The sequence below is a fragment of the Apteryx mantelli genome, chromosome 1 (assembly GCF_036417845.1).
Source record: "Apteryx mantelli isolate bAptMan1 chromosome 1, bAptMan1.hap1, whole genome shotgun sequence".
Taxonomy (NCBI): domain Eukaryota; kingdom Metazoa; phylum Chordata; class Aves; order Apterygiformes; family Apterygidae; genus Apteryx; species Apteryx mantelli.
Genome location: NC_089978.1, coordinates 70,926,944 through 70,948,861, shown reverse-complemented (window position 1 = coordinate 70,948,861; position 21,918 = coordinate 70,926,944). Strand labels below are relative to the sequence as shown.

Genomic DNA, 21,918 nt, shown 5'->3' with positions numbered 1-21,918 from the left:
AGCATGTAGTGCTTACTGCTATTGTCTAATGCAGATTACATTGAATACTGTCAGGAGCTTTATTTGATGCATTATTTCAATTTTGCCCTGACACATAAATGATTAGGGGTGTATGTGTTTGCAGTCAGTGCAGCAGCTTAACATTCAAGACTATGAGTAATAGGTCCATTAGCCACCTGAAACTTTAAAGTTTAGTTGAGGGCTTTCTTTGTGATGTATTATTCCAACATATATTAAGTCTGCTAAGCACTTTACTTGAGCTAAAAGCACAGAAAGATTTAAAGCTGAGCAGCTGTTTCTCCACTGCTGGATCTTATGCTATTTCAGACAGTTTCTAGCCAGTGGTCTTCATGGAATATGATTTAGAAACACAGGGAACTTTGAACCACCAAAATGTTTTTCCCTGTCAGAAAGACCCCTTTGCTGTATTCTCCATGTCTGTAGGTGACTGTAGAAGTGTTCTCCCAGTGCTGTCTTCCTATCAGAAGGTACTGTCTGCTGAAAATCCCTTTTGCTCCATGCCACCAAGTAAAGGACTTTGAACCCGAGTGCTGTGTTGCAAAGAACCCGCGTTCCCTAGCAGCTACCCAGATGCAGTTTCACAGGTGCATGGAAGAAAACAAACCAAAGCAAGCTTTATTATTTCCCATATGTTTCACTGCAGAGGAGGGGAGTGATGGGAAGAGAAGAACCTACACAGAGAAAACAGGGAAAGTGCTTGTCTGTTGCTTTATTTTTTCTCTGCTTTGAGCTGAAACCCAGGAAAAATAAATATAATCTGCCACTGGTCAGTGTGTGCTCTACTTGAGAGTGCATGAATCAATAAGAGTAGAGGGACCATGTTTTTTGTGGGATTGCTTGGGTTTTGTTATGTTATTTTTAATGCATGTCTTATAGAGATGGGTTCTGCAGAAGTGACTATATCCTAGAATGCCTCGCCTTCATCTTTGAGGAGCTTAGAACCTGTTTAGACAATTTGGCTGAAATAGGGCTTTTTTTGTTTGTTTGTTTTTTCACAGAATCACAGAATAGTTGAGGTTGGAAGGGACCTCTGGAGATCATCTAGTCCAACCCCCCTCCTCAAGCAGGGTCACCTAGAGCACGTTGCACAGGATCGTGTCCAGGCGGGTTTTGAATATCTCCAGAGAAGGAGACTCCACCACCTCTCTGGGCAACCTGTTCCAGTGCTCTGTCACCCTCACAGTGAAGAAGTTTTTCCTCATGTTCAGATGGAACTGTCTGTGTTTCAGTTTGTGCCCATTGCCTTGCGTCCTGTCGCTGGGCACCACTGAAAAGAGTCTGGTCCCATCCTCTCGACACCCTCCCTTCAGATACTTGTACACATTGATAAGATCTCCCCTCAGCCTTCTCTTCTCCAAGCTAAACAGGCCCAGCTCTCTCAGCCTTTCTTCATAAGAGAGATGCTCCAGTCCCCTAATCATCTTTGTAGCCCTTCGCTGGACTTGCTCCAGTAGCGCCACATCCCTCTTGTACTGGGGAGCCCAGAACTGGACACAGTACTCCAGATGTGGCCTCACCAGGGCTGAGGAGAGGGGGAGAATCACCTCCCTCGACCTGCTGGCAACACTCTTCCTGATGAGCCCCAGGATACCATTGGCCTTCTTGGCCACAAGGGCACATTGCTGCCTCATGCTTAACTTGGTGTCCACCAGCACTCCCAGGTCCTTCTCCGCAGAGCTGCTTTCCAGCAGGTCAACCCCCAACCTGTACTGGTGCATGGGGTTATTCCTCCCTAGATGCAAGACTCTGCACTTGCCTTTGTTGAACTTCATGAGGTTCCTCTCCACCCACCTCTCCAGCCTGTCCAGGTCTCTCTGAATGGCAGCACAGCCCTCTGGTGTATCGGCCACTCCTCCCAGTTTTGTATCATCGGCAAACTTGCTGAGGGTGCGCTCTGTCCCTTCATCCAGGTCATTGATGAAGAAGTTGAACAAGACTGGACCCAGTACTGACCCCTGGGGGACACCGCTAGCTACAGGCCTCCAACTAGACTCTGTGCCACTGATCACAACTCTCTGAGCTCTGCCATTCAGCCAGTTCTCAATCCACCTCACTGTCCACTCATCTAACCCACACTTTCTGAGCTTCCCTGTGAGGATGTTATGGGAGACAGTGTCGAAAGCCTTGCTGAAGTCAAGGTAGACAACATCCACTGCTCTCCCCTCATCTACCCAGGCAGTCATTCCATCACAGAAGGCTATCAGATTGGTTAAGCATGATTTCCCTTTGGTGAAGCCATGCTGACTACTCCTGATCACCTTCTTGTCCTCCACATGCTTGGAGATGGCATCCAGGATGAGCTGCTCCATCACCTTTCCAGGGATGCAGGTGAGGCTGACTGGCCTGTAGTTCCCTGGGTCCTCCTTCTTGCTCTTTTTGAAGACTGGAGTGATATTGGCTTTCTTCCAGTCTTCAGGCACCTCTGCTGTTCTCCATGACCTTTCAAAGATGATGGAGAGTGGCTTAGCAATAACGTCCGCCAGCTCCCTCAGCACTCGTGGGTGCATCCCATCGGGGCCCATGGATTTGTGGGTGTCAAGTTTGCTTAAATGATTTCTAATCTGATCCTCCTCAACCAAGGGGAGGTCTTCCTTTCTCCAGACTTTCTCTCTTGCCTCCACGGTCTGGGGTTCCTGAGGGCTGGCCTGAGCAGTAAAGACTGAAGCAAAGAAGGCATTCAGTAACTCCGCCTTCTCTGCATCCTTTGTCACCAGCGCACCCACCCCATTCAGCAAAGGGCCCACATTTTCCCTAGTCTTCCTCTTGCTACTGATGTATTTAAAGAAGCCCTTCTTGTTCTCTTTGACATCTCTTGCCAGAAGATTTTTGATTTGATTTCTTTTTATAGTATGGAGAGTTGATAGTGCCAACTGTAATTAAGTTTCCTAATACTTGCCTTAAATCTCTGGCTTTGATTGCTTCTAATTTTGCCAGACTTGGAACTAATTGGGCTGAAATCTCCCGTACTATATGTCTTCCTTAAGCAGACTGTTGCTGAAGAGCTAAAATGGTTATGCCATTTCTGGGAATGCTGTTTGGAACAATTACTTAGATTTTGCCCTTGATGGGGGAAAAAAAAAGTCTTATTGTACTATAGTGATGCAATGGATGAAGGACTTAAATTTTGGTGAGAAAGTGAGATTGCTCTGTTGTTCAAAGTGTGTCTTTTGCTTTTTGTGGGATAAAATCACTGGGGAAATTAAAAGTATTTAAAAAATTCAGGCCACACACACAAACTCTAGTCCTAAAGCTTGATGGCTAATTTCTTCAAAGAAAGTATGGCCTGTCCTGGTCTGCAAATGAAGAAGAGGGCTTTTCCATCAACTACTGCTGCTCACTGCAAAAGCCTGCTGCAGGCTGAGGTGCTAGAACTGAGTGGTGAGCCACAGGGGACTAGAGGCAAAGATAATTTTGGGATAATCTGGGATAGGCATAGGTGAGGAGACTGAACTCTTATGGGTATTTGGGATGGAAGAGTAATAGGGCTGAGATCCAGTGAGATAGGGACAGAGAGTGGAGGGGCAAGGGGCTGACTGAGCAAGAAGACTTGAAGTAGGAACCTGTGGAGGATACTGGGGCTGACTGGACTTGTTTGGCTTTTTAGGTGCCTATGTCTAGAAATTTATACTCAGGAAGTGCAGAGTTTACAAAGTCTGGTACCAAAAGTTGGGAAAAAACAGAATTAAGGACTTCCCCCCACCTTTGTCTACCATGCTTCCTAGGGTATGAGTTATTCCTGGTACATTGTCACATGCTATTTTTTCACAGAATTCCCATCTCATTCATTGTACAGAACAGATTGGTGCTCCTGTTAGGGGCTTGAAAGAGTAAGATGTCTTCAGTGCTGCTTCTTTATCTCTTGCAGAAGCTAGAAGGTAGGTACTCAGAGAGGGGAGAACTGAATGAAGGAAAAAGATAATCTTACTATCTGTCAGCAATTGACCACAAAATTTTTGCACGTTGCTAATTCAGTTATCTAACCCTGACTTCTCACAAGTGGCCATTAATGATAGGTTCCTCATTTTCTGACTGCACGCCCTGGGATGTGACTTGTGCAGGCAATGTTCATTCACAGCTGCAACTATGTCAGTCAAGGCTATAATCTGAACGTAATATTAAATCAGGTTTTAAGTGCCTCAGCTGAGACTGCAGAATGGGTGGATATTTCTTCCGTAGACTTTCTGTACATCAGATCTCCACCTGTAAAGCTGGGTTAATATGTGTTCCTTCACCTCACAGGCATTTTGCAAAAATAATTACTGGTTGGAATACTCTGTAGGAATAAATGCCACAGAAGAACCCTTGGGGGAAAAAAAAAAGATGTTTTTCTCAGTCATGCTCTGTGCAGCATTGTGTAAGCCTGACCCGTAGTGTAAAACAAAGCATGGAAAAGCTGCTCAGCCATGGAGGAACAGAATGAGGCATAGCGCATAAACCCAAGGGGACAAGTTAGAGGGCTGGGACGAAGGGCAGTCTTGGGGGTGTGGGGGACAGTTCACAGGCAGTATTATCACACTTTATGGTTGCAGGCACATTTCCCTAGTGGTCAGTGTTGCTGGTACTAATGTTGGCTGTGAGGCTATGAAATCACAGACCCTCTAGTGCACATCTAGATCAGTGTTTTAGTTTGAGTCGGGAGTATGCTCTTGAAACAAAGCACAGAACTGAGAATCCCACTTTGGATTCTCTGGTCCCCATGCTTCGGTCTTGGTGCCTAAACTGACCCAGAGAGCACCTGATGTGTCCTGTCCAGAACAGGGATTTAGCCCACAGGGCTGGGCTAGAGCTAGCACGAAGTGAAATGCCTGCAGTGTGGATATAGCTTCCTCAGCACTGTTTGGCTCTGCAGATGCACTCCTGTTGGGCCCCATCATTGCCAATATAAATAGAGCCCTAGTATCTCTCTTTGTAAACTGAATCCTGTTCAGACCACTCTAACTCTAGTGTTACTTAACTTTTGACTTTGACTTTGCAGCTGTAACGTTTAAGGCAGCTTTTAGGAGAATTATGTTGGTGAGGGTAAGTATGTACACAAAAGGACTCGGTGCGTTTCTTAAGTGACAGTCACACTAGTTCACTCTAGTGGTGACTATGTGAAGAGCATCAAATGAAGCCACAGTCTACAAATCTATTCACTTCAACCTTAATTTCAGGAAAAGAGTTCATCTGTGTAATTCTGTTCCATTATGATACATGTATTACTATACTGCATGAGTATTAATATACTGCATAAGTTTCTCACAAATGTTTGGAGCTGGATGGGGTTCATTCAGAGAGAGCTGGCTGATGTGAGTGCAAGGCTGCTGTCAATGATTTATGAAAAATCATGGTGACCAGGGGATGTCCCTGGTGATGGGGAAAAATGTTAATGAAGGAGGATCTAGGGAGTGATAGGGCAGTCAGCCTCATCTCCGTCCCTTGGAGAGATCATGGAGCACATGTCCTGGGAATACATTTTGAAGCTCATGAAGTACAAGGTGGCACTCAGGATCGGTCAACATGGATTTACCAAGGGCAAATCATGTTTGATAAACCCCATTGCCTTCTGTGGTGGAAAGACTGTCCCTGTGGACAAGGGGACAGCAGTGGATGTTGTATGTCTTGACTGTAATGTGACTTTTGACACCATCTCCCACAGGACTGTCATTTGAAAGCTGAGGAGGCATGGGCTGGATGAACAAATTGGAGATGGATTGAAAGTTGGCTGAACTATTGGACTCAAAGGTAAGTAATCAATGGCTCAATGTCCAATTGGCAAAGAGTAGTAAATGGAGTGTCCCAAGGTCAATACAAGGGGTCAGTATTGTTCGATATGTTCATCAGCAATCTTGCATGATGAGACAGACTGCACCTTCAGCAAATTTGTGGATGGTACTAAATTGGGTATTGGGGTGGCGGAAAGGTTTGCTATGCTGAATGGTAGAGTGACATTGAAATATCGAGGATGGGGCCAACAGAAACCTCATGAAATTCAACAAGAAGTGAGGAGTTCAGCACTGGAGGTAGAACAACCCCAGGCATCAGCACAGGCTTCGGACCAAATAGCTAAGGAACAGAAGGTAAATGAATCTACTTCCTCCTATCTTGGTTATATACTATATGTTCCTCAGGTGTATATACTGTAAGTTCTTTGACTACTTAATGAGTGGCTATGAAAAGCTGGACTCTTTTGCAGGTGCAAGGATGAAAGTCAATGGCCGCAAGTTTCGTCAAGGGAAGTTCTGCCTGGGAATAAGAAAAGAAATTAGTCACAGCAAGGATGGGTAAACACTGGAGGAGGTGCCCAGACAGGCTGTGAGACCTTCATCCTTGGAGGTGTTCAAAACACAGCTGGACAAGGCGACCTTCTAACTGAGTGACTTCATCTAACTTTGAAGTTGGCCCTGCTTTGAGCAGGGGTTGGAATAGATGACCTTCTTTCCAACCTAAATTTTTCTATAATTGTGTTCTGGGGAGGCAATAAGTGTAGTTCTCCAAGATCTTTCTGACCTTTTCTTTACCTTTCTCTCCCTTTCCTCTTGAAAATAGAGGTTATACGGAGTAGGAACAGGTGGAATATCCTTGTTCTAGTTCTGTAAAATAACACGTGCAGAAGCAGAAATGCTAGCTAAATATGCATTCAGTGCAAGTTTGTTAGAAAGGGATATTTATGTGATAATATCTGCTACTAGCCTTTTCTCTCCATGTGATAAGCATTCCCTCTCCCCAACCCCCTTGGCATGCAGATAGGACCACTTTCCAATCCCTTGCACTCCAAATCCCCCCTTAGAGACACAAACAAAGCCGAGCTTGCTTAACTGTACTCCTGACCTTGTTACCTTGTTTTCCAGGGGCACCTTCTCCTGACAATGTGATCGCTTGCTCACGCACACTGTTTTCAAAGTAACAACCACTGGGTGTGACGTGCTGAGCAAAACACAAACAGCAATTTCACTTGTCAGGAAGTTCCTCTGGCTTGACAACTGACTGTGTTGACTCACTGACTTTTTTTCTTTTTTTTTTTTTTTAATCCTGAGAACCACTGCTATAGACCCACTTTTACTTGGAGAACAGTATTGCTTGTGCACCTGAACTGCACTGTGTACATGCTGTGCATTTTAGAAATACACAGTAAGTGTTTGATGCCTGCTAAATATTGCATTGATTAAAACTTAACACCCACATAGCAACTGAGGTGTTCAGTGTGCGGTAGGAACACAAACCAATCTGTTTGTTAATAACCCTTTTACAATTGCAGAAGCCATAAGATATTTGTGTGAAGCTAATGAAATGTGCATGGAGAAAATCCTTATAAATGGGTAATGGCTAGCTTCCATCATTATTGCTTGATTATTTGGCCTATTGTTTTTTCTTTGTTGAGGGGGTGGGCAGGGCAGAGACTCTGGAAACAAAGAGGATTTCTTGTTAATTAAGAAAAACTATGTTTCGAGTTCTAAATTAAATCAGAATACCCTTAAGCTGTCCTGCTGTGAATGTTTTTAACATAGATATTCTGGCAGAGAGCCAAGGGTTGTCACCACTCCTGTGCCTAGAATTAGTTATTTAGGCATGTACTTGGGGATTTCTGGTAAAGACAGCACAATATTAATGTTGCTGTGCAAGTCTTGAGTGAAACTTCACCCAAACATGGGCACACAACTCCAGGAGAGACTGCTTCCAACCGGAGCGAGTGCAGAGGGGCTACTAAAAGGTCCATGCATTAGTGACCTGTGCCCTATTCTGGTTCATAGGTTATAAAGACTACAGAGACTCTATAATCATCTATTCTGACTTTCTGTATTGCACAGGCCATTAAACAACATGCCTGAATTAATTCTATTTTGACCTAGGGTGCAGGTTTAGGAAAGGGGAGGAGGAAGGAATCTGACCTCAATTTACAAAGGTCCATTCATGGAGAATCCATCATAGCCCTTAGTAAAATGCATTAGTTTTAATTACCTTCAAAGTTAATTACCTTCAGTTGCCATCACAGTTAAATATTTATAATTAATTTCTGGTCTAAACTTTCTTCAACCTCCATCTGTTGCAAATGGGATTGCTTCGGTTTGTTATAGGATTAGATGTGATGTCTGTCCTGCTACAGATGCTGGGGAAGATGCCACACCTTACCATCACCATCATTAGAGGCACGAAGGACTGGAGCTGATTCATAGCAGCGGGTTTTCTGCCTTTCCTAATATTCTCACGTACGTCAATGCTCATTTAACCCTCCATGGAATAGGACTCTGTTCCTGGAATGGACGGCAAAAGCATTTTCAGCTTTTCAACTTCTTTGACCTCATATGTCAGTCCCATGATACATAGGCTCAAGAGAGGAGAGGGATAAATGTAAAAAAAGTTACTCTGCTAATTCCCTCAATCCCTGTTTCCAGAAATTTGTTGAATGAATGAAATCAGGCTGGCTGAGTCTGGAATAAGAGAGAGAAGCATTAGGAGCTCTTTTATTCCTATGTGGTGTAAATCTAAACCACTTGCATGGTATCGAGAAGGCAACTTTAATTTTGCAGCTCTGCAGAAGCAATCTGTGTCCTTCTGTAAATCACCTGCATTTATTCACACTTAACAGCACTGTTGTTTGTTCTCTTTGACCTTACAAAACAGAGATGCAAGGATTAAATTTCCAGACACTGTGAGTCTTTTTCTTAGCAACCAGTTTGGATTTCACACTGAAGTGAGTTATTTTACTGAGTAGTGGTGAGGCATAGCACACCTTGGAAATAATTAGTTGTGAATGCAATTGTAACTCATCAATGAAATTTGTCTGCATTATTCTACTTGGTTAGCTGACACTGATTCCATCAAACATGAAATCTGCTGACTTTATTGAAGGGCTGGGCATGCTACTCCACCTAGAGACATAAGGAAGTTGAAAGTCACTGTCTAAATTGAGTTTATAGAGGATCTGAGCCAAGCAATCTGAAGAGAAAAAGGAACTGCTGGAAGAGATGAGAATGGTGTGAAGTCTGCTAACTACTAGATTAATAAAATTGGCAAACAGATGTGTTTATGTGTGCAGGGAGAATAAAGGTAGACTGTATATCATGCACAGGTTGCTTGAGAGTAGGCTGGAAAGGGGCTTATTCATGTGATAACATGTAAATTAATTGTCAGCTTTAACAGTGAGCTGTGGGTATACTGTATTAGGATTTTAAAGGCATGACTGTTTAAAATAAATCTCCCTATAGCTGTTGAACTAAGGTATCATGTGTTTCTGTGACTGAGAAACAAAAAATTTTTACTTGAAAGGTTGTATCAGTGGAAAAATTAGCTTTATGAAGGAGCTTCACAAACATTTGAAAGCAATATTTGGTTCTGAATAGCTCAGTTACCTGTTTAGAATAAATTCCACTGAAAATATTAATGGCTTTAAGAGATCTTATTCTAAATAGCTCTATGTAGGAGATTCTTAATGTGGCTTTTTTTTTCATTCTAATCATTGCTGCCTTCATTATGAAATACTTTGAATCAAATGGCTACAAACTCCCTGTCCCTGTATTTTGTACTATTTTAATTTCCAAAGAGTTTAATATTCATGGAAAATGTGTACTAGCTAACACACTGAAACTGAAATTAATCACAAAAGTATTTCTCCCCTCTTGTTTTACTTCTGTCCAAATCATTATTTTTAACTGGAGGCATGGTGATTATTACATTTGCATTCACTTTCCAGTGCTCCTCTTTAGCTCCCAGACAGCGTGATTCACAAAATGTCAGTTCATTTATGACAGAGCTGATACCTACATTTTGCTTGGACAGCCTTTTTGATAGACTTGCTTTAAATTTTTTCCTTAAAGGGATTGTTCTCATCCTTCTTCAACATTTTGATGTTGCCTTCCTTAAAATCTGGATCTAGCTGGGAATTGACCAATTCTTGACTAGAAAATACCTCATTAATCTGGATGAAGATGTTGAGTAAAACAGCATAAAGGATTACCTTTGTTGCATCTGAGCCTGTCTAGACACAAGTAACCTTATCTTTGGTTGCCAATTCCTTAAAGTGATTTTGCTTATGTTTAGTAATTGCTTCATGATTCCAGGGGAGGTAAGTGAAAGGAGGAAAAAGAAAAACAAAGGTCAGAGCAAGCATTTTATCTTTTCCTCTTCTTCTTCCATTCTTCCGTCTTGCTAGTCTTGAAGCTGAATTCAGTATTCTTTGCTGAACATCCTGTCTGCTCAGAATCTTGCTAATTTCTCCAAAGCAAAAAGACGTACAAGAAGACATCCCAGCCATTTGAAAGAATCTGTTGTGTCTCATCCCCCCATGGCACTCCTGCTGTAGAAGCTTAAACTGCTTGCTGCCTTCAGTCTCTCCTTCCCCGAATATCGCAGCCTCCCATCTCCTGCCTTCTCTTACCCTTTATCTTGTTCTTCCCTTCAGCTGCTCACTAGCCTATGTGGAAGACTTCACTTCTTGCACCCGTTGCACAAAAGACCAGCCAGCCTCATCTCCATGCCATACTCTGCCTTCCTCCTTGCCCCTTCACCTCCAAACGCATTCAATGTGCCACCCAGAGTGACTGACTTTTGTTTTCCTCTAGTTATACTTTAGGTCCCTCCAGTCTGTATTTGTCCCCTACACTATTTATGCTATCCTAATTCTTTCTGCCCTTTGGCAGAAAGATACCCTCCCTCAGAGATCTCTTCTTGACTTACTTTTCCAGTGCTTCTCTGGCTGATTTCAGCCCCTAAAACAGCTTTGACCATTATCTTCTTTTCTTCTGCAGCCAAAACAAATCATGATGTGTCACTCTAACATCCCTTGGTGGTTGCCCAGTCATCGCAAAAAGGCCAGATCTACTTTATCACAACCATCAGTATCGCTGTACTTCCTGTTACTCAAACCTGTAATCTTGGTTTCCTCTGATTTGGCCCTAACATTCAGGCTTCGGCTAAGTATTTCTCTTCATTCCTGCACTGTGTGTTCCAGACCAGATCTCATCTCTGTTTGCACTCCCATCTTATTTTCCAAGTCTCAGCCATACTGTTCCCATACAACTAAAACTGCTGTTCTCTGTCTCTCATGTATATTCTCACAAACTCCATTCATTCAGTTCAGTTGTTGAAATCTCCTTTCCCATTCATTATTCTGCTATTCTTTCCTCAGGTCTTTTTATTGCCTCGCATCTGCTGCTATGTAAGTAGAAACCTCCCTCGATCTCCCAGGTAACTTCGGTCAGCCCTACACTCCTGACTTTTCCGGTTCATATGCAGTCGACTCGCTGTGGCTGAAGGCAGGGGCAGAAAGGTGGTTTGCTTGGCCAAGGCATCATCGCCCTGGGGCCCAGGCAGGACTCCTCCGGCTCTGCCTGCCCTTGGCTGCTGCCAGACAGGAGCAGTCAGATGCATACGACACAGGTAGCACGAGCCAGGCACTGTCACTGCAGCCCCCTCATCTTCTGACCCACAGCACTTGCACTTCATCGCTGCTCTGCTGCTGCTGCTGCTCCTCCTTCCACTGCAGGAGAGGCCCCCCCCCCCACAACTTTTCAGCCCTGGGGCAGCAAAAAACACATTTGTCTTCACAGCCGAGAAGTTTTGAGCCAGCTCCCTCTCTACATCCCCTAATGATCATCCAGTGATCTTCTCTGAACATGCGTTTTCACAGCACAGCCTGCTGAGCGGAAAAACTTGAGGCTCTGACTCGGAAATAAGGGATGCCATGATTTGGAAAGGGTGATGAAATCTATCACCACAGCTGTCGGCTGCGCCCCACAGAACAGAATAGCTGACCTTCTCGCTGAAGCAGCCCAGTCTGCTAAAGCAATCCAAAATCAATGTTTAATCAAAACATGAAAAACCTCTACCCTTTCCTTCCAATACTTGCCTCTGCCAAAAAAAAAAAAAAAAAAAGGACAAACACTCATTGTTTAGCAGGTGGAAACTTGCCTTGTCCTGTCTGCTCTGGACTGGCAAAGAATAACAGACTTACTATTATTTTGTTGTGTTTTCTCCAAATTCCTATCTTTCAGCCTCCTTGTGTCTTTTGTAAGCTGCAAGGTTTTTAGGGCTAGGGATGTCACCTGGAGGTTTCTAATGCTTGCACTGATTAAAACAACTGAGGCTCAAGGTGACTGGTATTCTGTGCACGGTCCCCACTGAATACCTGACTAGGATTCATTGAAAAATTAAAGTAGGAGTGCTGTAGCATGGATTCCCAGAGTAGTCCTAGAGTGAGGTCATGAAGAAAGCAACTGGTAGTTTTGGGGGGAACAAGATACTGTACTTCTCTCTACCTGCTAGAATGTGATCTCTTTTTTGCCTTAACACCGTCAGTTCTTCATAATGTTTTTTTCCATCTGACCCACATTTAATTTTGTAAGCATAATGTCTGGGAGTTTCATGAAAATGTGTCATACACTGACTCACAGTAAAGAACTGATCAAAACAGGACAAAAAAGTTTCTTGCAGGCAAAACAGTGTCTCATGCATGCATCAGATTTATACTGTTCACCTTTCTGATGCACCAAAAGCTAATAATTTTAAAGTGGGGAAGGAAATGCACATTTGAGGTCCAACTTTTCCTTTGGTTAATCCCTGGCAATACTCCTGAAATGAAAGACCTCACTTAGATATTAATGAGGGCAGAACTTGGGCCTCAGCACACAAATGACAGGAAGCTATGGCCATATGATACTAAAGCATAATGCAGGGATATACTTCTGCAGGCTTCTAGAAAATCTGTTTCAGAGTACGTAGTCTCAAAGAACACTTGTTGGTGTCTGGTGTCACACCAACATTGTAAAACTGTAGGGGAATCACTTCTGAAACAGGGCAAAGTGTTACATTTCAATGAATCCTTCTTTTGATAATAACAGTAATCTGAAAATATGATGTCTCTCAGTTAAAAATTACAGTGTGAAAAGAGAGATGTAAGATTATATATGTGCAAAAGTTAGGCATGACAAGAATGAGAAAAAGCACCTGAGAAGATAATTCTGTCCTAGAAGGACCAGGAGAGAGAATACCTTGAGAAATGCTGGTCTCCATCTATATTTTAAAGTCAGCCTGTCTCCCCGAATTTTTGTGCAACACTCCAGAAATACGAAAAGCTGCCCCTAGACGCCACTAGATGTCTCTTGCAACTAAGGGGATGTCCACACCACAGCTCCTGCTGCTTGGCTTAAAAACAGCCTTGCGGGGCTGTTGGCACCAGAAGGGATTTGGGAGGACCCCAACAGCAATGTGCTATCCTGCTTTTTAAAATAAGCTTGATGCCAAATGCCAAAAGGGTTTCTTGCCATGGTATATTTTATCTCACTTAACTTTAGGACGTGCTGGCACCACAGTAGTGTGGGTGACAACACTTGCCACCCACACGAGATAAACGCTTGGGCCGTTAGCATTCAGTCTCATCTAGGTGCTATTGCATTTAAGCATGTAGAGCAGTCCAAAGGAGTGCAAGTGGGGCTTTACTAAGCCACAGTTAAAACAGAGATTGCGACACTGGTGTAAGTTGACCCATTTTTGCCACATATTTGCTGCTAGACCCTGCTCCTGCTTGGTGGGCAAACTCACCCCATGTGTCCGGAGGTGGAGATCGGCATGTGCAATGAGAGCGTCATGCTCCAAGCCTGTGCATGCCAAAAGTCCTGCCACTGCCAGCAGCAAAGTGAAACCGAGACCTTGTTACTTCATCAGAAGTAACAAGAAAATACCCGTGATATTCTGAAAATCCAAGAATGTGTGTGACTTACCAAAGGAGTCTGAAAAAAATCCCTAACCCTGCACAAGGAAATAACAAAGCAACTCATATGGAAAGAGACCTCGCTGAAACGAGCTAACCATCTCCGCAGTTGCGTGTGCTGGGACACCAGCGTCTCCCCAACCCACTGTGTGCTGCCAGTGGCGTCATCCTGCTCTGTAACTCTCTAATTAGAAAATAGGTGCTTATCTCGGAGTGAGGAGCCTCTTGCTCCGCACAGCAGCTATTTGAAGGGCATCCAGTAGTATACTTTAACTAATTGGTTCCTTTTGCATCATAGGATGTGTTAATGATTTGTGGGATAATTATCAATCTGTTTGTTTAATCTTCCAATCAGCCCGTGCAGGATGTAGTTAAGAATAATATCTTTTGTACATGATACACGTGTCATGCTGAAAGGACAAGATGCGTCTCCCAGGCTGGGATGTTGCAAGGAAGCATGAAAACCTCAGAAATCTCTTGGCTCCTGTGATTCACAGCAGCTGGATTGCTGTATTAAATGTCTTCTGTGGGAGAAAAATGTCTTCATTAAAAAATTGTTGAATGTTTACGCCAATAGATTCTAGCTAGCATCTTTTTCATCCTTGGCACTACTCTACACCCTTCCTATAAAAATAGTATTTCTGAAAAAATGGAAATTACTATTCTTTCACTTTCAGTTGGTAGTCTTGCTTTAATGAACCCCTTTCCATTACAGATTATTTATACACCATTTTCTTGTTATACTCAGGATAGATGATCTCACCTATTTTTAATATGTTATTAATAGCAGTTCTCATTATCAAAACTAGCTCATAAGTGTGCTACCTTTAAACATCATGAGATGGAATTCTTCATCTTTGGTGTTTATCACAGGTTTTCTTTAAAAAAAAAAGCACTTACACTATTTCAGCTGGGGCAAATTCATTAAATTGACAAAGAATTTTAATAATAATAATCATATAGTGACCTTTTCTTTTGAAAGCCAGAAAGCATGTTATAAATGAGGCAGTGATTAAAGGAAGAAAAAAGCAGTTGAGTGCGGGCTGGAAGAACTGGGTTCTGCATTCTGCTGCAGATTTTCTTTGTGCCACAGTGTAAGTCATTTAAATCGTGTTTTGGGAGAGGGATCACTAATTGTATAGCCCTCATTTTCAGAGTGCCCAAGCTGAGACCCAGACTCTGAATGAACTCTCAGCATTTCTATCCAGTTGCAGCTCAACCAAAGGAAGTTGTGCTTGTGAAATATTCTGCATACCCAAAAAATCATGTTCTGACAATTCATGCATTAAATATCTCAAATGGAGTGCCTCAAATACTAATTTGAGGCCACTTTGGATTTAATTCCTCTGTATGTCAACTTCCCATCTGTAAATGGGTGTAATATTATTCCTTTTTCCTCAGCTCTTGTTGAAAATGTAAATGTGTATTTGTGAAATATTCAAATGCTGTAATCCTGAATTTTATAGAAAAGGACTTGAGGAAATTTATAATTCTGCCACCACAGCAAAGTATGAATAATATAAATTAAAAGGTATGGGGGACTGCTCAGTAACCAATGAGAATAAGATAAAGTATTGTTTAGATGCTCTTTAAATGAGTACCTTCTGTCCTGAAAGAGGTATAAGCCCTAGAGAAAATAGTATGTGATTAATTTAAAAATGTATCAGGAACATGCATGAAGGATACAAATTAAATTGGCATTGTGCTGTTTCCTATTTTTTGTATGTTTGACTTTGCAACTTCAGTTGAACATTTTAATGCAGTACATGTGTGTGCCTGTGCACTGATGATATATTATCATTCTTTTCTAATTAACTTATCCCAAAACAATAAAAGGCATATTTCCTCCACCAGAGCAACAAAACATACTGGAGTTTAACAGTTCAAACTGTCTTGGAATAGAAATGTGGTAGAGGAATTAAAAATGCCCCCCAAATACGTAAATGGTGTAATTCCAAAATTGCTTCCTCTCCTCCATTCCCCTTCCAACTTTAAGTAAAATTCTATCCTGGGGCAAAATCTTAGGGAAGGTGGGCCTCAGGCAGAAGTTTAAGATTAGGCTACAAAGTCGAAGGAAACCTAGTTTCAACTTTAAAGTGTTTAACAGTGACCCAGTGGAGAAAGCATCTGTAATTCTCCCCTTGGAAAGCAGAGGGACTTCTGCAACTGCATATAGCTTGATATAGCATTATGAGCCACTCCTAAATGGAAACATACTACTAACAGGAAAAATCATACTGCTAACGGGGAGCACCTCTAACAACCTGCCACCATAGTGGCTGACTTTGGTTCAGGGTCTTTTTTAAGATGACGAAGTCGGCAGAAGCTTTGCCATGGATTTGACAAATACAGGAGGAGGTCCTTCCTCTCCCGCAGTAGGCAATATTTTAATCCTATGGATTAGCTACAGCCTTTCTTTTAATTACAATTGTAAATTAACTTTGGTGTTTCAATCAGCTTTCAGATGCTTTATGAGAAACCCATTCTGTTTTGGGGCTGTAGCAATCAGCCGCTCTTAGTTCATCCTAGACAACACCATGAACTACATGACTGTGTCATGGGGCGCTGGGTTCAGACCTTCTGTCAGGATTTTTCTATATCACGTTCTCTGACCTCGGACGAATAACCAGGGCATGCTACCAATAATTTCAGTGAGAAGAATGAGGTTTGTAAGTACAGATTGTTAACAGTTTTACTTTAGCTTCTTCCCTTGTTTTTGCTGTTAGGGTATCATTCTTTCCTGCAAAATATTAATAGGCACCTACAGCCTTGTTTTATACTGAGCCCTCAATCTTCACAGTCACAGAAATTCCTCCATAGCTCTTCAGCTAATAGCAGCTTATTTTGCTGTCATCTTTTCTCTTATTACATCACATTTGTCTCAACAGACTGTCAGTTTAGTCCCTTCTGACAAACCAAAGCATCAGCCTCTGTAATAACCTCTATTGCAAGAAAAATTTCACTCTAAGGCTGGTATGGAAGGAACAAGTACTAAACGAATGGCTGCTATTTGGGACATTTATGCAGCCCCCTGCAAAATTTTGCTCTTGGGCTCAATGAATTCTTACTGATGTTGCAAAAGGGAACTGTAGCTTTGTTTCTCAGATGTGGAAACAGCAGCTATTAAGGGGAGACTACAGATACTAGAGCAGGGTAATGCCATTTCTAGACATATAAATGAACTGTGTTCTTGGTCAGGAAAACCTGAGAAAGAGAACACGGCCCCCAAAATAGGCATCAAGGATAAGAGAGAAGAAAGTGTGCTCAGACCCTGGTGACCAGCTAGTCTGTACTTGGGGTAAGGAAAAAGATATCACGCTGAGTCAGCTTAAACTGGAGCAAGATAATTTTGTTCTCTTGAAAATAGATGTCTTCAACAAAATAGAGGCTGCATACCAAGAGACTATCGATCGTGTTGCTAAATAAAGTAGCGGCCTCACTTAGTGAAAGGTTCTTCCAGAAGCATGTGCTAAGCGTTGATGAGAAAAGACCTGCAGCCCTCCCAGCACGCCCTCACAGTCCAACAGGGAGTACAGCAGCAAATTAAATGAATGACTGGTATTGTTCAATACTGCCACCTGAGACGGTGCCCACGAGGGCAGCTGCCGTCCGTCAGGACTGATGACCTTGTGGCTCAGGTGAAGGACTGTCACGGAGCAACCCCAAGACACATGGGGAAAAGCAGCGTGGCAGAACGGACTAGCCCACTCCCTCCTTTAACAGGAAAGCAAGGAGGGCTGCCAGGAAGTTTGCAGCAGAAAAGCTTTACGGATAGGGGGGCAGGATAAGAATAATCGGCAAAAACGCAGTCCCGCCTCGTCGGGATCCCGGGAAGCAGAGGGTCACTCTGGGGGAGTGGCTCAAGCGGAGAGAGTGTGCACCTCTATCATCCTTCCAAGTTCCTGCAACGGGTCCTGGATGAAGAGTACAACCCCGCAGGAACAGCCACACCACCGGTGCTCTGCAATTTGTGCATTATGTCCCCGGCTGACCATGATCAAACGGCACCGAGATTCAGTCCCATAATAATTCCAAGTGACAAATTCAAGAAGGGGAACGATGAAACGGCGAAAGGATGCTGAGGCCAGCTTTTGGATAGAAACCTTGAGTCAGGGAGGGTGGTGTGAGTGCTTGGACCAGCGAGCATAGAGCAAAGCACCATCATTAGTAACAGTGAAAAATGGGTATGTTATAGAAGCAGTGGTGCTGAAGACAAACCAAAAGGAGAAGCAGTGGGGCACACCAGCACTGACAGGCTGTTTGGGGGTTTGGGGCCTAGTAAGAGAGAGGCAAATACTGAACACCCTCCGTTGTCCAGCTGCAGTCCAAGAACTGACCAAAAATTGGTACCTCTTCACCAGATTGATATGCTCCCATGCCTCAGAATAGTTTGTTTACAGCAGTGTCTAAAATAAACATTGCCTACTTTTTTTTTTTTTTTACTCCTGTTAGTCCTGTGGAGCAAGTTGGATTCCTTTCTGACTCACGCATGATTAACCAACTTCCAGCTGCATTATCTTTATTGTTGCTGCTGCTGCACAAGCCAGCGCGCAGCATGACTTTCAGATCCCAAGCTGAGTTGGCAGGGCTGCCACTTGCAGAAAAGGATTTTTTCTGAGAGTTGTGGGATTTAAAAAAAAGAGAGAGAGAGAGAGTGAGAACACGTGCTGGCTTTCCGGGGAACCGGCGAGAGCCACCACCCAAAATAAAACGAAGGCAGAGGCAGGCGGGAGGCGCCAGCCGGGCCGGAGGGGCCGCGGCCCGCGGCGGGGGCGCGCGGCCCCGCGCAGGGGAAGGGGAGGGAAGGGGAAGGAAGAGGCGGCGGCGGCGGCGGTCGCACAGCGGAAACCTCCCCCCCAGCCGCGGCAGCGGAGAGCCGCCGCCGCCCGGGCCGGGCCGGGCCGGGCCCACGTGCGGCCCCGGCACCTGCCCCGGCGCCGCGGCGGGCGGGCAGCGAGAGCTCCCCAGCGGCCGCCACCGCCCCGGGCGGGGGCGGTTACACAACCGCCCGCCCCTTACATAAGCGGGGAGCCGGGCCCGCGGGGGCGGTGCGCGGCCACCCCCGGGCTCGCTCCGCCCCGGCCGCGGCGCCCGCCCCCTTGCCTGCCTGCCTGGCTTCCCCCGCCCGGGCGGGAGCCGCCTCCCCGCTGCAGCGCGGCGGCCCGCCCCCTTCCCCTTCCCTTCCCTTTCCCTTTCCCTTCCCCTTCCCCTGCCCGTCCCCTCCCAGGAAGGAGCCGGAGTCGGCGGCGCCGCGGGCCCGGCATGGAGTAGGGCGGCCCGGGCCGGCGGCGCGGCGTGGCGCGGCATGGAGCTGGGCCCGGGGCCGTGCGCGCTGCCCGCCGGGGCCGCGGCCGGGGCCGGGACTGGCGCCGGCGGGGCGGGCGGGCCCTGCGCCGAGATGCTGCAGGTGGCCGAGGAGGCCTTCCGCGGCGGCAACTTCGAGCTGGCGGCCGAGATCTACGGCTCGGAGCTGGCGGAGCTGCCGCAGCCCGAGCGCGGCCTGTGCCTGCGGCGCGCCGACGCGCTGGCGCGGGCCGGCCGCATGGCCGAGGCGCTGGACGCCTACAGCGCGGCGGCGCGGCTGGCGCGGCTGCGGCCCGAGGAGCTGCGGGAGCTGGCCGAGAGCTTCGCCCTCAGCATCCGCGACAAGGAGCTGCGCCTGCCGCCCCGAGGGCCCGGCGGCGCCGGCGGCGGGGGGTGCGAGGGCGACGGGCTGGGCGACCCGGCGTGCTGCCGCCCGCCGGAGCTCCTGGCCTGCCCGCTGTGCCGGCGGCTGCTGTGCGAGCCGGTGACCCTGCACTGCGGGCACACCCACTGCCGCCGCTGCGCCCAGCCCGGCGACTGCGGCCGCTGCCACCGGCCGCGCCGCCCCGCCGCCGAGCCCGCGGGCGCCGCCGCCGCCCCGCCGCCGCCCGGCGCCTGCCCGCGGGTGAACGTGGTGCTGGGGCACCTGCTGCAGAAGTGGTTCGGCGCCGAGAGCCGCGCGCGCCGCCTCCGCGCCGAGGGCGACGCGCTGCGGGAGCGGCAGGAGCCGGCGGCCGCGCTGGACAAGTACAACCAGGCCCTGGAGATGGGTGAGCGCGGGGCCGGCCCTGCTGCCCCCCCCCCCTTCTCTCCTCCTTCTCCTCCTTCCTTTTCCCTTCTTTTGAGGGGGTGGGGAGGCGGGGGGGGAAATGAGGAACAAAGGGGAAAACTCAGGGAAAACGCCCCCCGCCCCGGCGCAGGAGGCTGTGCCATGCCTAAAACTGTCCCGGGAGTTGGGGCTGGTGGTGGCCGTGGCGGGCTCGTGTGAATGAAGCTTTTCCTTTTTTTCTTTTTCTTTTTCTTTTTTTTTCTTCCGCGATGAATGGTGGGAGAGGTTATGCTGGAGCGAGGGAAGTTAGAGTGCGAAGTTTTGAGAATGAATCCTGTGAGTGCTCTTTTTTTCCCCCCTCCCTTTTTTTTTTCCTTGAAGTGAATTGCTATTTTTTGCCTCGCTGTTATTTTTGTGCTCGCTCAGAAGGTGTCTTGCGTTTAGCTGCCTGCAGTTGATGACTCATTATGCAGTATTTCTAGAAAATCCTCGTTCATATTTGTGGGGAAACCATCTTTTATTAAAGAATACGCTGTAGTATTCCTGCTAAGCCTTGCCATGACTTCATGGAAGAAACTGGATTGTGGATCAGATTCGTGAGCCTTGAGCCACACTGCGTTTTCAGCAAAATGCAGCAGTTGAGAACACTTCCCTTAAAGCAATAAAATATGATACGTATAGAGGATCGGAGATTTTCTTTTATCCTGTGCTGTGCAGAATATTCGAGGTAATTCTGTATTTCCACTTGTGGAGACTGCCTGTGTTTTGAGTACCTGTTTGGATAAACAGGCATGCAATATTTTATGTGCAGAGTATTCTCTTAAAAACTCTGGGCTTGAGCAGAAGTGGATTAGTCTGCCTTCCCCCTTCTCTTTCAAACTGATGGCAGTCTTAGTTTGTCGAAACCAGATTGTTTTCAGTCTCTGTGCTAAGTAGTAGGCGGATTCTGTTCGCTCTGTTGTAGCCTGGTAGTATGCTTGTGTGTGCGTGCACTGTGCGCGCATCCTTTTTTGTTTGCTTTTCAAAGCAGTGGGGGTGGTACAGCACAATGAGCGTCTAAAATGCCTGAAGAGGCAGAGAGCTATGAATAGCCAGAATCCCAGCAAATCCCCTGGGACCTACCATTCCTCCAGTCTGACCGTGACAGATAACTGATTTAATTGGGAGAGGAAGGGTAAAGAAAGCCTCTGTAGCATTCACAGAGACAAAAATTGTGCCGCTAAATCTTTTCTCCTGTAGGTAATTGCAATGTAAAGAGAAATTTTATTTCTTTTGTGGATGGAAGAACTCCTTTTGTACGTTGAATAAAATTGCTGTCCTCATTCCTGGCTTTTCATCTAGGAGCAAACGGCTGTGAAAAATTTTCATTGTTGGCTGGCTATTATGGACAGAAACAAACCATTATTGCTAGTCCTTGACTTAGTTTCATTTTTTGTCATGGTTGCATGATATGGATCAGAAATACAGGAGTATTTCTGGAGTATAGTGCATCATGTGGCTCAACTTGCAATTGATGCTGGCCAGAGAAACTGTTAGTTCTGCTATTTACTTCACTCTTATTGTTAGACATGACAAGCTTTCAGTCGTATTCAAGTCTCTCTATAAAACTATTATACGGTTTAGCCAAAGTAATCCCTGTTAAAGTAGGGCAGGACAGAGAGCTCAAGAAAGAAGGTGAAGCAGAGGGAGGAGAGGGGCTTCATGTAGGTCATTGGCTGCAATGATTTTTTAAGTAATGCAGTCTCTCAAAAATTTTGGGTCCAGGGTCCCATTGCTGAGGAAATGGCATCTAATAAATGAAATAAGTAACTGTTTGGCATGACTTTTTGAGAATTGTTTTGTAGTGTTACATGTGCTAACGTTCAAGGATGCATGCTGCAGCTGTGATAGCAATGTGCTTCTTGCTGCTTTGCATGGAGGTAAAGAGAGTTAGAAGGACTTAAAGTGTGCTTATGGCTTTCTCTTGCAGCCTGTCCTACCCTTCTCCTGTCCCTGTAGTACCTAACTCCAGTCACAGCTGCTGTACTTCAGGGTCTTGAGATAACTCCCTCATGGTGTCCCTGTTTCAGTCTTCTGTGACTTCAGAGTGTTCAAACTCCTCACTCTGCAAATAAGGCTAAAATTGCTTAATATGACCCCC

The 21,918-nt window shown here is 45.6% G+C and overlaps 1 protein-coding gene across 1 annotated transcript in view; it reads left to right on the top strand.

The window, feature by feature from the left end:
• The first annotated feature begins 19,010 nt into the window (after window positions 1-19,010).
• The window catches only part of LONRF2 (LON peptidase N-terminal domain and ring finger 2), a 36,702-nt gene continuing 33,794 nt past the window's right edge, over window positions 19,011-21,918 (top strand). Inside the window, exon 1 of the mRNA XM_013954198.2 lies at window positions 19,011-19,779. Within this exon, the coding sequence (XP_013809652.2) occupies window positions 19,011-19,779 (769 nt within the window). The remainder of the gene's footprint in view (window positions 19,780-21,918) is intronic.